Source organism: Corvus cornix, chromosome 3 (assembly GCF_000738735.6).
Source record: "Corvus cornix cornix isolate S_Up_H32 chromosome 3, ASM73873v5, whole genome shotgun sequence".
NCBI classification, from domain to species: domain Eukaryota; kingdom Metazoa; phylum Chordata; class Aves; order Passeriformes; family Corvidae; genus Corvus; species Corvus cornix.
The window spans coordinates 9,333,468-9,352,817 of NC_047056.1; the positions used below are offsets into that span (position 1 = coordinate 9,333,468).

The window sequence follows — 19,350 nt, forward strand, 5'->3', positions numbered from 1 at the left end:
AGGTAGGCAATCATTCTTACTAGAGAATCCATGGTGGATTCTTGTGATATGGGACCCAACCAAGAAAGGTTCAATTTGAACTTACATCTTTTAGAAACTCCATTAATTAGTCTGTAGGAAATCAGGCTTGATTGCTTTCAGTGCTCACAAAACTACTTGTGTTTTTTCTGGAACACAGGCAAATTGCTGAGATGACAAATATATGTCTTCCAAGAATCTCTTTATCCCTTTCATGAATGTCTGAATATTTTCATTTCCCAAATGTATAATTGTTTGACAGTTTTATACCTAACAGATGTTTTATATAGATTTGTTGGTGCCTCAGACTTTTCAAGAAGATGAAAAAAGGGCCTGTCTTTACCTGGACTACACCAATCGACATTATCTTAAACTATCATCAAATTTCTTTCCATTCACCTCCATAAGTCTTTCCACAGGCTGTCCTCCAAATTTGCCTCATATCTCTCTGGTTATCTATTACAGAACTGCCATTTGGTCAGACCTTTTTTAGTGTGTTACATTGTCAAGATTTGACACTCTGGTGGAATGTATTCAAAGTTTGTTTTGATCCCTACAAATTTTTCATCTATGATGTGGAGCCTTTAAAAAATTTCAGGTCTGCAGATTTCTGTATAGCATATATGAACTTGTTGTTCTGACTCCACACACTTCCTTTAGAAGCAGTCCAAATATTCCTCCCCTCCACAGACTGTACAGTTTTAGCACATCAAACTTGGGATCCTGAAATGTCAGGAGTGGATGACTTATGAACTAGAAAATATCTGAGGTACAGATCTAACTAAAAATAAATGTAAATTTGAAACACTAGATTGCTCCAGTCTCTCACAAAGGAGCAGGAGCCTGGTTGTTGTGGAAGACTTAATAGGACAAGATTTCTAGTTAGAAATACACCGCACATCACATCAGACATTGTGGCATTACAGTTACAAAAGGGAAGGAGAAGAAAAGAGCCCTGAGGAGTTTAAAAAAAGTTCATATGAGATATGGATAGCGGGCTTCTGTGAAGAGCCTCTGTCGGCCTAGAGAGAAAATTGTACAGAAAATATGTCTGTGAGACTTCACTCCCAGCCCATAAACAGTTTTCTTCTCCTTTCTTACTATTGACTGGCTATCTGGCATTGCTAAAAAGGAGAAAATCGTGCAATCTTTTGACATTGTACGTTGGAAATTGAGTTCTTTGTTGGTTTGACTGTCACTTCTGATAAGTGGTGTACATTGAAGTCACATGTACAAGTCAGCATGCTACAATTTCAGCAAGATGGAAATCAGAGAAAAATCCAGGTTCATTTAGTCATTGCTACCACCTATTCAAATTCAATAAAAAAAATAGCTATTGTGGTTAATGTTGTCTTCATTTACAGCATTAGAGTTTACAAAAACATCTGTCCCTATCCAGGTACATTATAGCCTATAAGAAGCAACCAAGAAGTCAGGAATTCAAATTTGTGAATTTCTAAGCATATTTCAAGATTTTGTTGTAGAACATGAGAGATAACTTTTTCTAAAAATGATCCTTGGGAAGTCATTTATTGGTGAAGGAAGCTGTGCTGGTTTTGGCTGGGGTAGTTAACTTTCTTCACAGTGGCTGGTGCGAGGCTGTGGTTTGGATTTGGGCTGAACACAGGGCTGATAATATAGAGATCTTTTTGTTTATGCTGAGAAGGGCTTACACAGAGCCAAGGCCTTTTCTGCTTCTTGTACTGCTGGGCTGGAGAGGAAGGTGGGGGTGCATGAGAGGTTGTGAGGAGACACAGCCAGGACAGGTGACCCAAACTGACCAAAGGGATATTCTAGACAGTATGACATCATGCTCAATATATAAAGTGGGGGAAAGAAGGAGGAAGAGGTGGAGCATTTGGAGTGATGACATTTGTCTTCACAAGTAACTGTTAGGCGTGATGGGGGCCTGCTCTCCTGGAGATGGCTGAACATCTGCCTGCCCATGGGAAGTTGTGAATTAATTCCTTGTTTTGCTTTGCTTTCCCTATTAAACTGTCTTTATCTCATCCCTTGAGTTTTCCAGCTTTTACCTTTCTGATTCTCTCCCCAACCCTGCTGGTGGGGCAGTGAGTGAGTGGCTGGCTGGGGCCTGGCTGATGGCTGGGGTGAAACCACAAGAGTGTTAACACTTCATTTACTGTTTCCAAACTCTTACTCAAGCCTTGGAGAACACATTTTTCTATCCCTCATTATGTCCATGTTTTTCTGCTGTCACAGTTCAGCTTTCTGTAGGCCTCCAACACCCAAAGGTGCAGCTAAATATCTAATAGGATATTCAAAACCAACTATTCATCGAGCTCTTTATCATACTACTCTGAACCACCAATGTGACTCCCCATGAGTAACTTCCTAAGGTGCTTAAATATTCTTTGACACTTGGCCCTAGAGCCACAATTCTGCAAAACGTGCCTGATGTACGCTCAGCTTCAGGCATTAAGAAATCCCCCCCTCCTCAGCCAAAAAAAGGAATAATACCCCAAATCTAACTTGCCATGATCAGTTAGAAAATATTTTATTTGGATCTCTTCTTTTCATGGAGAGTGTGGCAGTGCATGCAAAGCTTCATTCCCATGTCTATCCAGATACTAATTTCCCAGGGTTAAAACTTAAATCAAGTTTTTCCTTTAGTGAGTACAAGCTGCAAAGAGCAGACAACCTTCATTAAAAAGGAAATCTATAAATCCTTTACTCCTCACCTCTGTTAACCACATTGTTTGAGGTGAAAGCTGTTAACTGTGGTCTTTAGAAGGTATGTGCAAATGCAACCTTTTCCCCAAAAAACTTTGAAAATGTGCATAATCAATAATATTTTTGATAAATGCTAGACAGTTTTACTAGATTTATGAGCTAAAGACAAGAACTACTTGCAATAATGAAACACACGGGCTTCTTTATTCACCTGAGTGACCCCATTACCTCTACTGCTTTACGGAAATCACTGCAAGAGCAGGATCAGGCCCCTAATGGTTTGCCAGCTCCATACGGACGGTATACCCAGACAACTGTCACTGAAATTTATATTTAGTTCCATAAGAACAGTACATTAGATATCCTTAAGTGTTTTATGAGGCAGGACTTTTCTGACTATTCTGACAAAACCACCAGTACATGTAGATACCAGAGCTGTGAACAAATACTGCAGTTACGATTTACAGCACAATTGCCAGAGTCTTCCCAGCTTCATCTCCAATGGCTACTTACTCAGGCTGTCATTTTTAGCTCCACAGATGATATCTGCCTTGGCCTCTTCCACAAACACTGGATTCACTGGAGTGTGTTGCAGACAATACAGCTCTCAAACAATGAAGCATTTGTGTTCATTTTCTTCTATTTTATCTTAGGAATTCTACTATTTAGGTCACTATCTGTTGCTTCCAGCTATTCTTTCCTGAAAAATTGTAGCTCTTTTTAGGCTTAAGAAGATAAAATCAATGAATTCATCTATGTTATTCCCCTGGGTATAAAGGTCTAGATGTAATAAGTGGTACACATAGTATAAGATTACATTGCTATTCCTGAACTGCAGCCCCAAGATTAATTGTGCCTTATAGGCCAAAATTTGAAGAACTGCTGGATGCTGGCCTCTCTGAAAATCTGATACAACTAACACAATAAAACCCCAGTATTACTAAATTTCTCAAATGCTTTAAATATGATCCCTCACCAGCATGAAGAGGAAGGGTGTGAATGTATGTCTGTACAGAATTTTAGATACAGACATGGAGAATAATGATGAACGGATCCTCTACCCGATGGTATCTGCCTTTCCTAAAAGAAACAAACAAATCCACTACAGGTTTTGCTTGAGAAAGATACTACTTGGATTTTAGCAAGCAACATCACTCATTGTGAAATCCATCAGTATCTGTGGAATAAAAATTATACTTAGGTATGGGAACATACAGGAATTCCATTTACATTTCAACTTAAGGATTGCTCTACTGACATAAAAAATTGGTATGCTCTGAATGAAAAGGTGAGTGCTTAAGCAAACAGTCATAAATTAATTTATAATGAAACCTGACAGTCATAATTTAATTTAGAATGTATTTAAGATTGTTGCAACTATTTGTACAGGTCTTTTTTGCCTAGAGGAAGATGTGGCTTCATAGTGAAATTTTAGCTATAGAAATACTAAACTTCTTAAGCGTACATATGTATTAATTAAAATTATGTACATATTTTCCTAATGAAGATCTGTTGTCTACCACAAGCAGTCAAGACTCTATGATTGAGGCGTACCAGTGGGCCACCAAGAACCCACCAGGAAGCACAAAGGATGCTGAGCACAACCTGTAATCTGTGAGGTGATGAGGCTGCTGCTCAACTTTCTTTCTCAGTGGCGAGGAGAGGGAGCAAGTCAAGTGAAGAAAAGAAGTAATTCTATTCAGTTTGCTAACTGAGAAATGGTATGATAGGGCATTTGGGGATAGTCAGGCTATGACCAAAAAACCTTGGCAGTTTGTCTCACCATCAAGTAAGAGAACCATGCTCCTGTTGTGAACTCTATTTGGAAAGTAATGTTTAATGAAATCCAAACCACAGGCTTTTGAAGGCTAATAAATGCTAAAAATAAGTACTTATGGAAAGTAAAACAAACAGTCTCTCTGTCATGATTAGTTTAATAGCAGAGGGCAATGGATTGCATTTGCCTCACTGTCAACATTGGTATGTGGCACACTGATCAGCAAATTCTTTAAATATGATTAAGCAGCACATAGCACTTGAGTAAGAAGTGACAGTAATTGGTTAAGATGGAGTTTGTGTCTTCATTCCACTGGAAAGTTTGCAAAGGGTTCTTTCCACACCTCTCATGAGCATTCCCCTTGTCATACAACGAACTCTTATTTCACAGCACTGATGCTCATGATAAAGGGTGAGCCGGTATATTCTGGCCAGTATGTTCAAGGACAGAGCAGCGGTGGCATTTTAGCTGGGCAGCTCCAGGGCCCTTCTATTGTGGATGGTGAGAAAATCAGCAGTTAGTTGGTTTTCAACTTTCTGAGTGTGCTCAAGGACACACAGTGACAGCATTCAGTGTGTATCATTTCCATGCTGAGATTGGGGAGCTATAATGTGGTTAGCCTGTATTATTTATCTACTATTTATCCCAGTTTCAAACCTGATTAAAAGTTAAGTCCTGTCACATCAGAAAATGAAACCTTCCTAAAAAAATACTCAACACCTACAATAGTGCCTTCATCTTCTCAAATCATAATTAACAAAATTATCCCTGGAAACAAAAAGTACCCTGGTTTCTTTACAGAATTGTACCTAGGGAAACATACTGGGGAGGGAAGGATTGCTAAACTGAACACTGTTCTAGCAAAAGCCTCACTTTTATCTTCCTCAATAATGTTTAACATTCTTGTGCATCAGTATCTTAAAAGCCAGTTTTATAACTCTCATATTTAATACTGATAGTAGTAGCCTTTTCTCATTGCCTTTTTCTTGGCTAATAGTGCATCTGGCAAGTTACCTGATTGTGGTGTTCTAGGAGAATCTAAACTAAGACAGGCATACCTCAGATACACAGAGCAAATTATATTCTCTGAATAAATCAAATTTTTCCAACAGCCACTATTTGGGATTTACACTTATTTGTCATATGGACATGCAAATCTTCTGTCTTTTAAACTGAAAACTGCCAGCAGAGGCTTGACAGTACAACAAAATCTTGCTATTTCATTGTATATTATCTATTGAGGATATTATGATGATTAACTTCTTTGCAAAGCTGAAAATATTTTTCTGGGTTAATTTTCAGTCAGATCAGTAGACTAATCCAACTCATCATATATTGCACAACAGTAGCAGGGCAGGGAGCTGCAGCCACAGACTGTAATGCTTACTGGGTACCTGCATGGTTGTTGGCGGTGCTGGGGCTCAGAGTCCTTAATCAGCTGACACTAACCACAGTGGTTAATACAAGCAAAAAGACCCCAGTATAGTTAAGTATTTCAGGACTGCACTGCAGATGGTTGTGTGTTGAACCAGTTTGTCCATCAAGGACTGTTAGTTTAAATGGATCAAAGGAAGCACTTTGTCACCACTATGGGTAGAAAATTCAGGCACTGAGTAACTAGGAAAATTACCAAGTGAGGACTTCAGGTAAAGTCCATGTGGAATTCCCGTTTCACTCTCTTTTACCAGTTTCTGTAGTATAGTATTTTCAAAAACAGACAAGAAAAATATGAAAAAAGAAGTTTAATGATGACTTACAAATATACAATACTTACATTTTTAAGAGCTACAAAAACAGCATATTACAGAAACCAAAAGCTTCCTCCAACCTTTGGAGGAACATTTCCAAGTCATTATTTACAAAGAAAAATTACAGTCACTTTTCATAGTGTCACATGTTTATATATAAGCACTTCTCAGTTGAAAAATATCTTGCAGCTTACCCAGAGGCAGTTTTTGCAGTCTGAGCTCTACACCCATCTATCAGATCAAAAATTCTATCAGCCCCTGTTAAGCTGACATGACATTGCATTTTTATATTTTAACAACCTTTAGTTTGAAAATATGTACGACCCATATGGCTAAACAGATGCATAGTTGTTGAGATTTCACCTAGTGTATTATATATTGCTCATGGTTTGGTAAAATAGTATAGGCTACCTTTTTTAATTGGCTTGCTGATGTGCGTTTAGAAAAAGGTGGTCCGATTTCCTTAGGGTATTTCCAATTCTTCCTGAAAGGAATTTGAAAAAATATAACATGTCCTTTGAAGGACACTTTTTCACCTAATGAAACTTTTATATTAAATTCTTCCTTCTCTATGTACAATTCTTACCTCAGGTAACAGAGACAAACTAAGCACACTTTCCAAAGTCTGCTCATTTCCATTAGTTTTCCGGCATTGGATGTTACCTAGATTGTCAATTTAACCCAAAATTTTAAAACTTTCTTCTACCTGAGAGCAAGCATTAGTATTTCTTAGCCTGTGTGTACTTGTGAGTCTTCTTACAGATCAGAATACTTGCAGTAATACAGCCAAAACACATCCAGTCTGTTTCTGACGCCTTCATTATATGTGTATACCAATACTTTCATGATTTTCAGGCCGTATCATTTCAACATGTGAACTCAAATAGAATCATCATCTAGCTGAAGGTAGTTTGGGACTACACATTTATAACTGATAGTTTTTAACTAAAACTAAGTACCTCCAGAGTATTAGTTATGGTTCAGGTCCTCATCTTTTTAAACTGGAAAACAGAAAAAGCTTGCCATCAATAGCTGTGAACAGAGTTAAAAAAGTGTCTTCTAGCATTACAGTATTTCCCTACCAAAAGCTTACTCCACAGACAAAATAAACTCCAAGTTCAAGCATCTTTAAAGAATGCCTGTGTTCTGGATTTTCTTCGTGCAAGAGCTTCTTGTTTTTTTCTTTCAATCTCTTCTTGAGAACATTTTCTATTTTTTTGTTCTACCACAGACACTGTAAATAAAAAACATTTATTAGAAGCCTCAGGTTTGTTCAATATGTATTTTAACTTAGCCATTTTCAGTGTTTGAAGATCTATGGCAGGAGCACACTATTCTGACATACCAGGCACCCAAGTTAAAAATGGCTCATCTATCCTGTCCCCAAGGCAGGAAGAGGGTAAGATGCATGACCTTTGTAGTGCTACTGATTACTACCTCCCAATGACAACACTGGGATGCACACATTTGCTTGAAGGAAATTTCACTTGGCTGCCCTTCAGGTGAACCTTATGACATCAGGAGTCAACATAGAAGATAGCGATGGGTTAAGAAAATTAAGGCTATCAGAACGAAAAAAGGCTCTACAATTTAGTGAGTTAGGCAGAGATACGGACATGGAGATGGTAAAGACACAGGGGTCAGATACAGTACAGGTGTCACACAAATAAAACAAGATAGGTTGAAAAAAGGTCAAAAGTTGCAATAAAAACTGGCAAAGGAGACAAGAACATGATAGCTAGGCGTAGCATTTTATATGGTGTGTTACAGAACTATAAATTCCCAGACTATAAAATCCTGACCTTATTGGAACCAACAGGAATACTCCCTGCACGTATCAGTAATTTTACCATTTTTATACACCAATTTCCAATTAATCTATTTTTAATAAGTATTCAAACTGAATAAATAAACAAAGGGTATATTTGCTTCTCACAAAAAAGCATCCATGAAAAATTAAACAGCAATTTTTGAAAGGATCACTTAACATCCATTTTTTGGTTAATGTCCTTTCCCTCAAAATTTAAGATGTAGTTGTTGTTTATCTGTAAAGAAAACCTATGCTATTTTTTAAATTCCTTTACTCTCTAGAACATTCCATAGAATAATTAGTTATCCCTCCCCTTCCTTCCCCCTTATAATCCAAAATAGCTACTTTCAATTTATATGCTTCTCTTCTGGGGAGGAAACAGATAAAATACTCATTCTTCAATAATTAATAGTTTTGTTGCTTTTGCAACAGTGTTTCTTGAAAATGGAAGTTGATATAGGACACTCTTAAAGGCATGTTTTATTAGAATGAATATTGATTAAAACTTTGCCAAGCTGTGACATCAAGTGAAAATAAGACTGACTGGCACTTGACTAGTTCTACATTTCCCCAGTAAGTAACACTGAGCATGGAATATTACTGATGGCCGCCTGGCAATAAAGAAGTGACTGAGCTCTCCTCTGGATGAAAGGGCATCTTAGTGTTTAGACTGATAACACAAGAATATTTCACTGCCAATTTCAGCTACAGAGCAAACAGTAATACAGGCTGAGCTCTGAAAAGCGTCAAGTGATTTGAGGGTCCAAATTCCAGGTGTACAGTAATATAAAGAAACTGGTATTCCATATCACCTGGTGTCTTCTTTCCCTGTCCCATCATTAACTGGGGTTTTACTATGCATCAAAATAACAGTATTTTTAAGTAACAGTTTAAGAAAATAGTATGCTGAGTGCTGCATCAGCCTATACTTGATCCTCGAGAATCTGAGTGTCTATGGAGAGAGGGTGTGAAGTATTTAGAGAAGTGGAATGGAAACAGGTGTCCTTAACTACAGGAATTCAAGATATGCATCAGGACAATTCCATTTTTGAGAAAATAACCTCCAGATTCTTCTTAGAACATTTGCTAACACCTTAACTGAATGGATGATATTGAAGCCTATTTTAAGTGGCAATACAATGCAAATTTCTCTGACAGTAAGGAAACAAACAGTAACAGTCTAACAGTGATACAATAAAGACAAATACCTGATGTAGTCTGTGCAAAAGACTCTGAAAGGTGCCTCTTGAAAGGTGGTTTCTTATTGTCAAGCTTGCTGTGCAAAGTTGCATTCACCTGTTTCTTGCTTCCTTCCAAACCCTGCAGAGTAATTCCAATGCCAGAATGATTCCCTGGATTTTCAGACCCTACACGAAGACCACCCTGAGAACTGTTAATCTTTCGGAACTTAAACTTTGAAGGCACAAGTGAAGTTTTGTTACCAGAGCTGCTACCTGGAATCTTTCCCGCATTATACAAGAAATGTGAGCTGTCAAGTGCTTTGCTACTAAAAATATTTACTGCATTAGCAGGACTTACTTCAGAACCTGTCTCTCCTGCTGGCACAGAATTTGACCTGTACCATTTCCCTGAAACAGTCTTTGAGGTATCTTCAGAATCTTGATGACAGTTTTTAGGCAGTGTGTATTTACACTCCACAGAAGGACCTGAGATCACAGTCAGAGGATTTGAGATGTTCTTACAATTCACTACATGACCTGTTGCGGCCAACCCATGCACCACCTTTGATGAATTCCTACAGGAATCATTTAGTGAGAGAGCCTCCTGTTTTGCATTTGTTTTTTGTCCCAAGAGGGGATCAGGTAGTCCTTGTTTAGATGCTGGGAAGCTGTTATCAGCATTTGATCTGGAATTAACACTGGCTCCTTGTATAGTTTTAGTTTTTTCATTTCCTTGTTTAATGTCCTGGCTCTGAGTCTGCTTTTCTATATCATCACACACCTGATATAACAATTCATCATCCTCATAGTTTGCATCCCAAAGACTATCGGATCCACAAAACATATCTAGTATCTCATCAGAGAATTTTGGTTCATTCCAGTCATCAAATGACAGAGGACATTTCTTTGGTACATCAACTTGATTTGAGTGACCTGTATTAGCCTGGTTAACCACTTTGGTTAGATCATTAGGTTTCATATTGGTAGAAACACTGGATGACTGACAGGAAATAGTATGAGTGTAATTCCCAGGTTTTCCTGCTGGTTGTCTATGAGGATTAGATCTTGAAGGAAAAAGAGGAAGAGCATCACTTTTAGGCTTAGTAGATTCATTTCCATTCTTCACTTCAGATTGCATTGGAACAGGAATATAGTTCAAATCACTGTTTTGGGCACTTTTCCAAACAGAATTAATTTTATCTGGTGTAACATCACATTTGCCATGCAAGGCCTTAGTCTCTGTCTTTGAGTTTTCTGTCTTACATGGCTTTTGCAAAGACACGGATTTTACAACATTTTGTGAGTTTTTACTAGAATGTTTCAAAGGTGAATATTGCAAACTGTTAGATTTGCTTACAGTTCCCAAAAGAGCTACTGAATTGCCACTACTTCTTTGCTTTGTTCTGCCAGCATCACTGAAATCACGCACAAATGGATTTGCAGGAATTTGTGGTGGTTCTTCAGTATTTATCAATTCAGGATTTTGGGTTATTTGCATCACAAAAGAGTCATCTGCCAAAAGATCTGCATCCCAGTCATCAAAGTCATCATTAACTACTCCTGCAAGCTTAGTGGAGGCCACCAATTGTGTCTTCAAAGAAGGAGGATTTTTTTTTGTCAAGGTGTAATTATCAGGCTTTGGTACAGTCTGGTCCATGCTTCCTACTGCAAACAGAGTATCTTTTTGATATGCCTCTGAATTACCACACTGCGTGTCTTCAGTTTTCTCAGGAAGGTTCTCCTCCTCCAGGGTACTTCTAATTTTCTGAAAACTACTATTTAAAGAAATATCTGACAGCCCTTGGCTCAACTGTCCACTGCACTTCTGGGTAGAGCAGTCAAAAAGAGCATGAAGGGCTACTTCAGCCTCAAGGTCTACAGACTTTTGACTGCTGGATTGACAGGGCTCTGCCACAAGGATGCCAGTGCTCTGTCCAACTGGTTTCAGGCACACAGCAGTATCTGTTTCAGAACTTTCACCAAGGAGGGATTTCTGGTTCTTCATATTTATTTCATCTTTAGAATTACTTGAAAGCGCTGAGGTGGTCTGGATGAAGTTGTGACCAAGCTTCTCCTGTTCCTGAACAGCATCTAACTCTACTAGATTTTTATCAAACTCCTTAGCCAATTTCATGAGTTCCTCTTCGGGATTTTTTATTTTAAGATCTCTGGATTAAAAAGAAAATACAGAAAATAAAGTCAGAGCTGCTGAGAAAGTTTAGCCAAGTTCAATTACATGACCCTGTGAGCTGTTCATTCTCTAGTTTAACAACTACAGAGGTATGACTAAATCCCACTGCTTTCAATATGCAGTCAACACGCAACCCCATTAAGAAGACATAACAAGCCCACAGTTAAAAGCATTCTATATGCTAATATACAATTACATGGTTCACTATACATAGAAGACCACATAGCCTTTTTCATGAAAGCCCAGCTATGATGGGCAAGGAAAGCTGTAACTTACCTTGTACAACTTAACTTTGTCCTAGCTCGCCCTTTTACTACTACAGGTGTACAGGGAATAGCATCCTCACCAATCCATGTTCCTAAAAGGGAGCCTTCATTACAGGTTGCTTTTTCATCCTGCATGATTAGATTTATAATGCTTAGAAATCTGATTTCAGATAAGGATTGGACTAGACACATATCTTACATGAGTTAAAAGCTGCTAAACTAAATAAACTGGATGAAACCTGTTGAAAGCCACAGATAAGAGCAAAACCAAGTCAAGTTAGATTACTGCAACATTGTCCACTAATAGTTGTATCACTTTAATGATATCTTCAGGTTTACACATGTTCATGTTACAAGCTGTGATCTCATTTACTTCCGTATACTACTAAGGAGTACAACACAAACACAGCACAAACAGATTAGAGACCTTAAAATAAATTACATTCTGTATGCTTACAGAAAAAAATTCTGACTTCTTCCACTACAACTCATTTATAAAAAGAGCCTTTAAATGGAATTAAGTGACATTTAGAAATTAAGTGAAATTGTTTCAGAGCTTCAGAGTTCAGGCTTGAATTTGAATTCTGAAATAAAGAGATACAATATTGCAGGGATGAATTGTTTAGAGGGGCAGAGTAATAGGATGCAGGAAACTACTGTGTGTAAGCCAGCAAAAATAATTTGAACTTTACTCACTACTAGGGTAGTTTTAAACAGGTTCTCTTATTCTTTGTAAATTTAGGATTTTTTTAAAATTTATTTTTGTTTAAGAAAAAAAGAACATAAACAGCAGATTACATTTATGGCAGAGCTGTAACTATTTAAAAGGAAGGCAGTGGCATTCCTTATCAATGACTTTCCAATTCTTTTAGTACAATTTCTCACAAATATGCTAAACAGTAAATATATTTTAAACAGCCCTGTCAAAAAAGCAGGCATGTTTTGCAAGCTAAATAGTACAGATCTATTTTAGGAATTGCTTCTTTTCTTGCACTTAAAATGCAACTGCACTTTTGTTTCCACTTTCTGGGCAGTGGACATCAGGTTCACGGCAAGAGGGAAAGGGCAGAGACATTAGCGTAAAAAGGAAAATTATTTAGAGTACTGAAGCAAGGTTACTGTGTTTATATTATGGTAGAATATCTCTCAGCTGGGTCTTGTTCTTGTAAATCAGCAGTCAAGACTGTTCAAAATGCTTAAAAACAACTGCCAAGTAAATCCAGTATGTGAAGAAACTCTTACCTTTTAACAGATGAGTAAATAAGGGTAAATAAACACAACAGTATTCCTAAGACCAAAGGCAGTAACTTGTATTCTGAAAGTAAACCTTTCTAAAATGGAGCTGCTGCAAGTTTCTTCATGTGTCCTTTTTTTACAGCAGCCATGACTCACAGAGCAACCAGTCAATGCTACGCTTACTATTTTAATTCAATCCAGTTTTATAAACTAGTTTTCTACATGACCAACTCTTTACCATGAAACTACTGTAACTAAAACTGAGGCTAAGGCTGAAGCACTATTCTGTTTGATTACTGCACATGCAGAGCATTGTTTTAGAAAGTAACAATTACCTGAGGAGCAATACGATTAACAATTTCCGAAATTTCTACTGCGCATCTACTGGTAGACTGCTTGGTTTTTCCATTGCCTATGGAAACAAACAAACTTCTTAAAATTTTGAAATCTATTCAGTTTAAGAAGTGGAGAACATCTCAGATAATTCAAATAAACCTGTAAACATCAGATCTTGATTCAGCACTATATTGAAGAATTCATGGGTTTTTAATGCAAGTAAAATCAAACAACCATTATAAGAGAAAGGAATCTTTTTTCCAAGAAATCTTTTATAACTTTTACTACACACCCACTGCATGCCTCAAACAGGTGTCTTGAAGTCTGGATTTTGGTATTACCTAGTCTGTGTGCAACAGGTGAATGAGAATCCCAAAAGATCTCTTGCTGTGTATCAGTGTCATTAATAGGAGAGCTGAAAGTAGGTATTCGGGATTTCCTACTCAACGATCTCTTTGGTGTCTTATGTAAACATGTCTCTGTGTAAAAAATAAAGAGGGCCCTTATTAAAAACCAACAAATAAAAGGCAACAATCACTTAGAACACAGAACAGGTCAAGACAAAAGAAGATGCTTTAGGAACATCAAGAATAAAAATCAAGTTCACACTCACCAGGATTCCTTTACTCACAACAGGAATACTGTTCATAACTAGACATTAAATACAGAACAGGACTCTTGGCTTTGCCAGTTACATCACAGAGATTACAGAACATTACATGATGCTGACAGCTTTATGCTCAGCATCTGATTGTAAGATGTCAATCCTTACACGTGAGAGAACATGGACTTCAGCTTATATTAAGACAAAAATTATGGATACCTGTATGAGAAAATATTTTGTATTCTTGCTTGCTTTGTGTCTTTCACCCAGATTCTGATCTGAACTACTATTTTAATGGGCCTCCAAACTACTCTGGGTCATAACCTACATTCGTCTATACTTCCTCCCCTGGGCCCTTCCAGCTAGGACTATTAAAAGCAGGAATATAGCTATTCAAAACCTGCTTGCAGCTGCCTTTGATCAGTAAGTGAACTTAAAACCCTATGTGAAACTCAGCTAGTCACCCCTGCCCTTTAGAAATGATTCTGCAGATGTGAAAGCGTACAGAAATAACTTAAAAGATGTGTGTACTATGCGAGAAACCTCTTAGAGCATGTTTTGCCCTGACATGCCTAGCATGGTCAGGTTTCATCCTCTCCTTGGTTAGCTATCATTATTTGCTGTGGGAATCACAGAATAGGTCAGGTTGGAAGGGACCACAGTGGGTCACCCTGTCCAACCTCCCTGCTCAAGCAGGGTCATCCCAGAGAACATGCCACAGGATTGCATCCAGATGGTTCTGGAATACCTCCAGTGAGGGAAACTCCATGCTCTCTCTGGGCAACCTGTTCCAGTGCACAGTCACTGCACAGTAAAGAAATTCTTCCTCACGTCCAGGTGGAATTTCCTGTGCATCAGTTTCTGCCTGTTTCTTGTGCTATTGCTCAGCACCACCGAGCAGAACCTGGTCCATCCTCTTTGCACCCTCCCTTTAGATATTTATACACATTGATGATGTGCCCTCTGTTTTATCTTCTCGAGGCTAAACAGGCCCAACTCCCTCAGCCTTTCCTTGTAAAAGATACGCTCCAAAACACTGATCAACTCTGTAGCTCTCTGAATGGACCCTCTCCAGGAGCTCCATATCTCTCTTGTCCTGAGGAGCCCAGAACTGGTCACAGTATTCCAAATGTGGCCTCACCAGGGCTGAACAGAGGGGCAGGAACATCTGCCTTGACCTGCTGGCAATGCTCTCCTTAACGCACACCAGGGTACCATTGGCCTGCCTGGCCCCCGGGGCACGCTGCCTCAGCATACTTTTGACAGTAACAGCCCGTTCCCAGGGCACGCGAGCAGGGAGAGCGGAGATTTACACCACACCACCCCTCCTTACGGCTCGGCCACCCCTCCCCCGCGGTTCGAGAGGTGGCGGGCAGGGCCGGGGCCCCCAGGGGCCGCTCCCGCCGTACCTGCAGCGCGGGGCGAGCATGCCGCCTCCCCGGCGGGCAGGCCTCGGCCGCGCCGCCTTCCACCGCCCCCTCCTCCCCGGGGAGCTCCGCCTGCTGCCGGGTGAGCTGCTCCTCGCCGCCGCTGCGCTTCCTCAGGGCGGCGGGCCTGAGGCACAACCCCCTCCGCCGGCTACCGGGCATGGCGACCGCTGCGGCGGTACGGCATCCATCCCGCCACCACCAGCGCCGCCATTTTCCCGGGCAGCTGGCGAGGCCGTCGCCGATTGGCCGCCGCCGCGCCGCCTCGAGCGGCCATTGGCCCCGCGCTGCGTGGGCGGGCGGGCGGGCGAGCACGGCGGAGAACTGCGGCCCCGCCCCCCGGCCGTGAGGCGTCTCCGGGTCCTCCTGCCTGGCGCTGCCCCCGCCGGTGAGGCGGTCAAAACCTTCTGCCCCTCTGCTGAGGGAAGGAAAAGGTCAGCCGTGGGCAGAGGGACGGGATGTGCCCTCCTGTGGACCGTTCCATTAACTTGGCCTGAGGTGGCTCGAATCTACCATTAGCAAATTCGGGGATGACACCTAGGTGGGTGGGAATATTGTTCTGCAGCAAGGCTCTGCAGAGGGATCTCAGAGAGACTGGATCGATGAGCCAAGACCAAAAGCATGAGGTTCAATAAGATCAAGTGGTGGGTTCTACACTTTGGCCCCAAGAGCCCCATTCAGTGATACAAGATGGGGGGTGAGTGGCTGGAAATTGGCTCCAGCAAAAGGACCTGGGGCTGGTGGTCAACAGCAGCTGAACATGAGACAGCAGTGTGCCCAGGTGGCCAAGAAGGCTTATAGCATCCTGGCCTGTATCAGGAATAGTGTGGTCAGAAGGACCGGGGAAGTGATTCTTCACCTGTACGCGGCACTGGTGAGGCTGCACCTCGACTGCTGTGTCCAGTTGTGGGCCACCCAATTCAGGAAGGACACGGAGGTGCTGGAGAGAGTCCAGAGCAGAGCAATGAAACTGGTGAAAGGTCTAGGAAACAGTTCTTACAAGGAGCATCTGAGAGAGCTGGGGGTGTTTAGCCTGAAGAAGAGGATGCTCATGGGTGACTTTCTTACTTTCTACAACTCCCTGAAGGGAGATTGTAGCCGGGTGGGGGTTGGTATCTTCTCCCAGTCAACCAGCAACAAGATGAGAGGAAATTGCCTTAAGCTGCACCAGGGGAGGTTTAGGTTGGACATCAGGAGGAATTTCTTCACAGGAAGAGTGACTAGACATTAGAATGGGCTGCCCAGGGAATCACAGTCCCTGTATACGTTTAAGGAAAGAGTGGTCATGGCAACTCAATGCCGTTGACATGTTGGTGTTTGGTCATAGGTTGCACTCAATGATCTCAGAGGAGTTTTCCAATCTAATTGAGTCTGTGATTCTGTAAAACCCAGGCAGGCATAAACCATTTCATCCCAGTGAGGCAATTGGTGCTGGCAAAGAGAGGCTTACAGAAGCTAAATTTGGTAGGTAAGAAATTAACATGGGGTTCCTGAGGGACTGTGATATTGCGTCATTATTTTAAGCAATATAAATGCAAACACATGTATATGCTATATCATAAGGTGTATCTTTCCTGCCTGAGCCTCTAAAAATAAATGTACGAACATATTTGTTGTGCATATAGGGTCAAAGAGTGAACTGCTCTTGTCTTTTGCCTGGTTTTCATTTAATTGATTTGGAGTACTTTGGGTTCATACTTAATTTGTAACATGTAAGCAGTGGTTTTCAGTCTTGGATCAGGAGTAAGAAGTTTTGAAGTTACTAAAGAGTGATTCCCTGAGCCATGAAACCTTTTCTTTTCACCTGAGGCCTCAGGCGAACAATATGTTTTTTCACTTCTCCATTCTCATGAGTGTAATTAAAGCCAATAGAGGACTTTTTAACAAGGAAAAAAAATAGGTACTATGTATTAAACAGAGAAACTGTATTATATATGTGGCAAATTTATAACAACCACAGAAAGTTGTGACATTTGAGTAATTAACTCATTTATGCCAGACCTGTAAAATATAAATCGGACTTTAAAATTTAAAAATACTGAAAAAGTGGGTCAAGAATTAAGCTTCAAAATCCATCATAGACGTCTGAACATTGCAACTGCCTTGTAGTCATACCAATGTGGGTAGATCAGCACAAAGCGTGGCGAAGGAAGCTGTGCATGACATTTTTGATTGCTGGTTTGCAATATAGTAATTAAAAAATGGCTTATCTGGACTCCATGCAATAGGCACTATGTAAGTTACCTGCTTCTTATTTCCAGTTGAAATGGATACTGAGAAGAAACTTTTTACAGTAGTGGTAGATACATCTTGACTGAATGCAAAACACTGAAATTGACACATTTACTAGAAAGTCATACTAAATCTTGATGTCTCCTACCACTTCCCAGTGACCTCGTAGCAGCTGGGTACTGTACAGTGGTCTGTTTTTATATTTCTTTCTGTTAAGAAGCATAGTCTGAAATACTGTCATCAATAATTAAAATTAAGTGACATCTGTCATATTCGCTGAGTGTTACAAATTTTGCAGTGCCTTCTTTGATTTCTTCCTTTCTCTGAACTCATTGTTCAATAACCCCACATAAAAAGTGAATATTTTCCACAGGTCTTTCACACATTTGTGAGGTTTTACTCATTCAGTAAAAGCATTTTGGGGAAAAAATAGAAGCATATTTACCATGTATTTCGTTCTGCATGGGAGATCTTGTTGCATCAATTTAAGTGTGTGTAAAGTTGTGTTACCAAAAGTTGCCAGAAAAAAAAAATCTGTATAGATAAGCTAAACAGGTTCATAATGGGCAAAAAAATCCCACTTTCCTAATGAATAAAAGTGTGTGTGTGTCATTGCAGCTTAAGAACTCAACTCTGAGCTGATACTGTTTATTAAGTTAAGGAATGTAGTGTTAGAAGCCTGTGATGTTGGAGGGTTTCTCTGTGGAGCTGTAGCCTCAAGGAGCAGGGAGTTTGCATTCCCTCATTATGGTACGAGCAGCTGGATCAATGGCTAATTGTGGTGAGGCTGTGTTCCAGGGACTTGTAGCAAACTTCTAGTGCTGCAGTTGCGAGTCCTACTTTCAAATCAAGAGGGATAAATAATGGAGGAGATTGAATGAATAATGGAGTTAGTTCTGTTTTTAATAGTAGTATAAACTGCCTGAGAACTTTCCAGTTTATTTTATGAGGCAAAATTTAAAATGAAATGAAATAAATGTGGAAGACCTGAGAAGTTTCCTAAGAATTTCCCACTGGTGTAATGAATTCATTGAAAATAAGACTAAAAAAGGCTCATTTTTGAAGTCCTTTGAGCACAGAGCTTTAAAGTGAGCATTTTTATCTTGGACAGAGTATGTCTCATTAGTGAGTTTTTCAAAATACCTAATGTATCACATCAATATAACAAACAAAGGGAAGTGACTTTGTGTTATAGTTCATCTTTCATTCTTGTTAGGGCTGGGGAAAAGGGAAAATCAATAGTAGTGATTTCAATGAAAATATCAAGATTTATGAGAGGATGGAAGTTATTAGAAATAATGAAATTAATTTGACAAATACTGCTTTTTTTCTAGTATGTTTTTAAATGCTCTGTGATATTTTCAAGGTGAGCTGTCTTGGGCTTTTTAGTTCCCAAACTACATTTTCATTTTGAAATTAATTTCTTTTTAACCACAGAAGAAGAAGGAAGCAAAACACACACACACACACATGCTCATAGTTTGTCTCCAATGAAAACACGTGTCTCTGCATTTTGATCACCTGAGAGCAGGTGAAGAGGCGAATTCTCCAAGCCATATTTTCCTTGGTTAATTTGTTTTAAAAAATGGTGTGGGTACAAACTCTAAAATTCGATACAATTACACAGTACTTTAAAACATGTTTTCTCCTAAGGAAGGAGCAGTTAAGTAACGTGTATGTGCTTACATGTCTCGTCGTGTATTTCTGCAGATGGAGCCTCAGCAATGCTCTGGGGTTGCAGAGGGACACTGAGGGATGTAACTCAGAGAACTCTCTATCTTCTAGCCAGCTTTGCCCCTTCAGAGCCAGCTGGGGTTTCTCTGCTGCACTGCC

The 19,350-nt window shown here is 39.8% G+C and overlaps 1 protein-coding gene across 1 annotated transcript; it reads right to left on the reverse strand.

The window, feature by feature from the left end:
* Positions 1–6,211: 6,211 nt before the first annotated feature.
* ETAA1 (ETAA1 activator of ATR kinase) lies at positions 6,212–15,515 on the reverse strand. The gene is given in 7 exon segments (XM_039569568.1): positions 6,212–7,468; positions 9,253–11,393; positions 11,693–11,811; positions 13,254–13,330; positions 13,596–13,733; positions 15,268–15,318; positions 15,321–15,515. Coding segments are annotated over 7 exon segments (2,769 nt in total). The 5' UTR covers positions 15,448–15,515; the 3' UTR covers positions 6,212–7,352.
* Between the last annotated feature and the right edge of the window lie 3,835 nt (positions 15,516–19,350).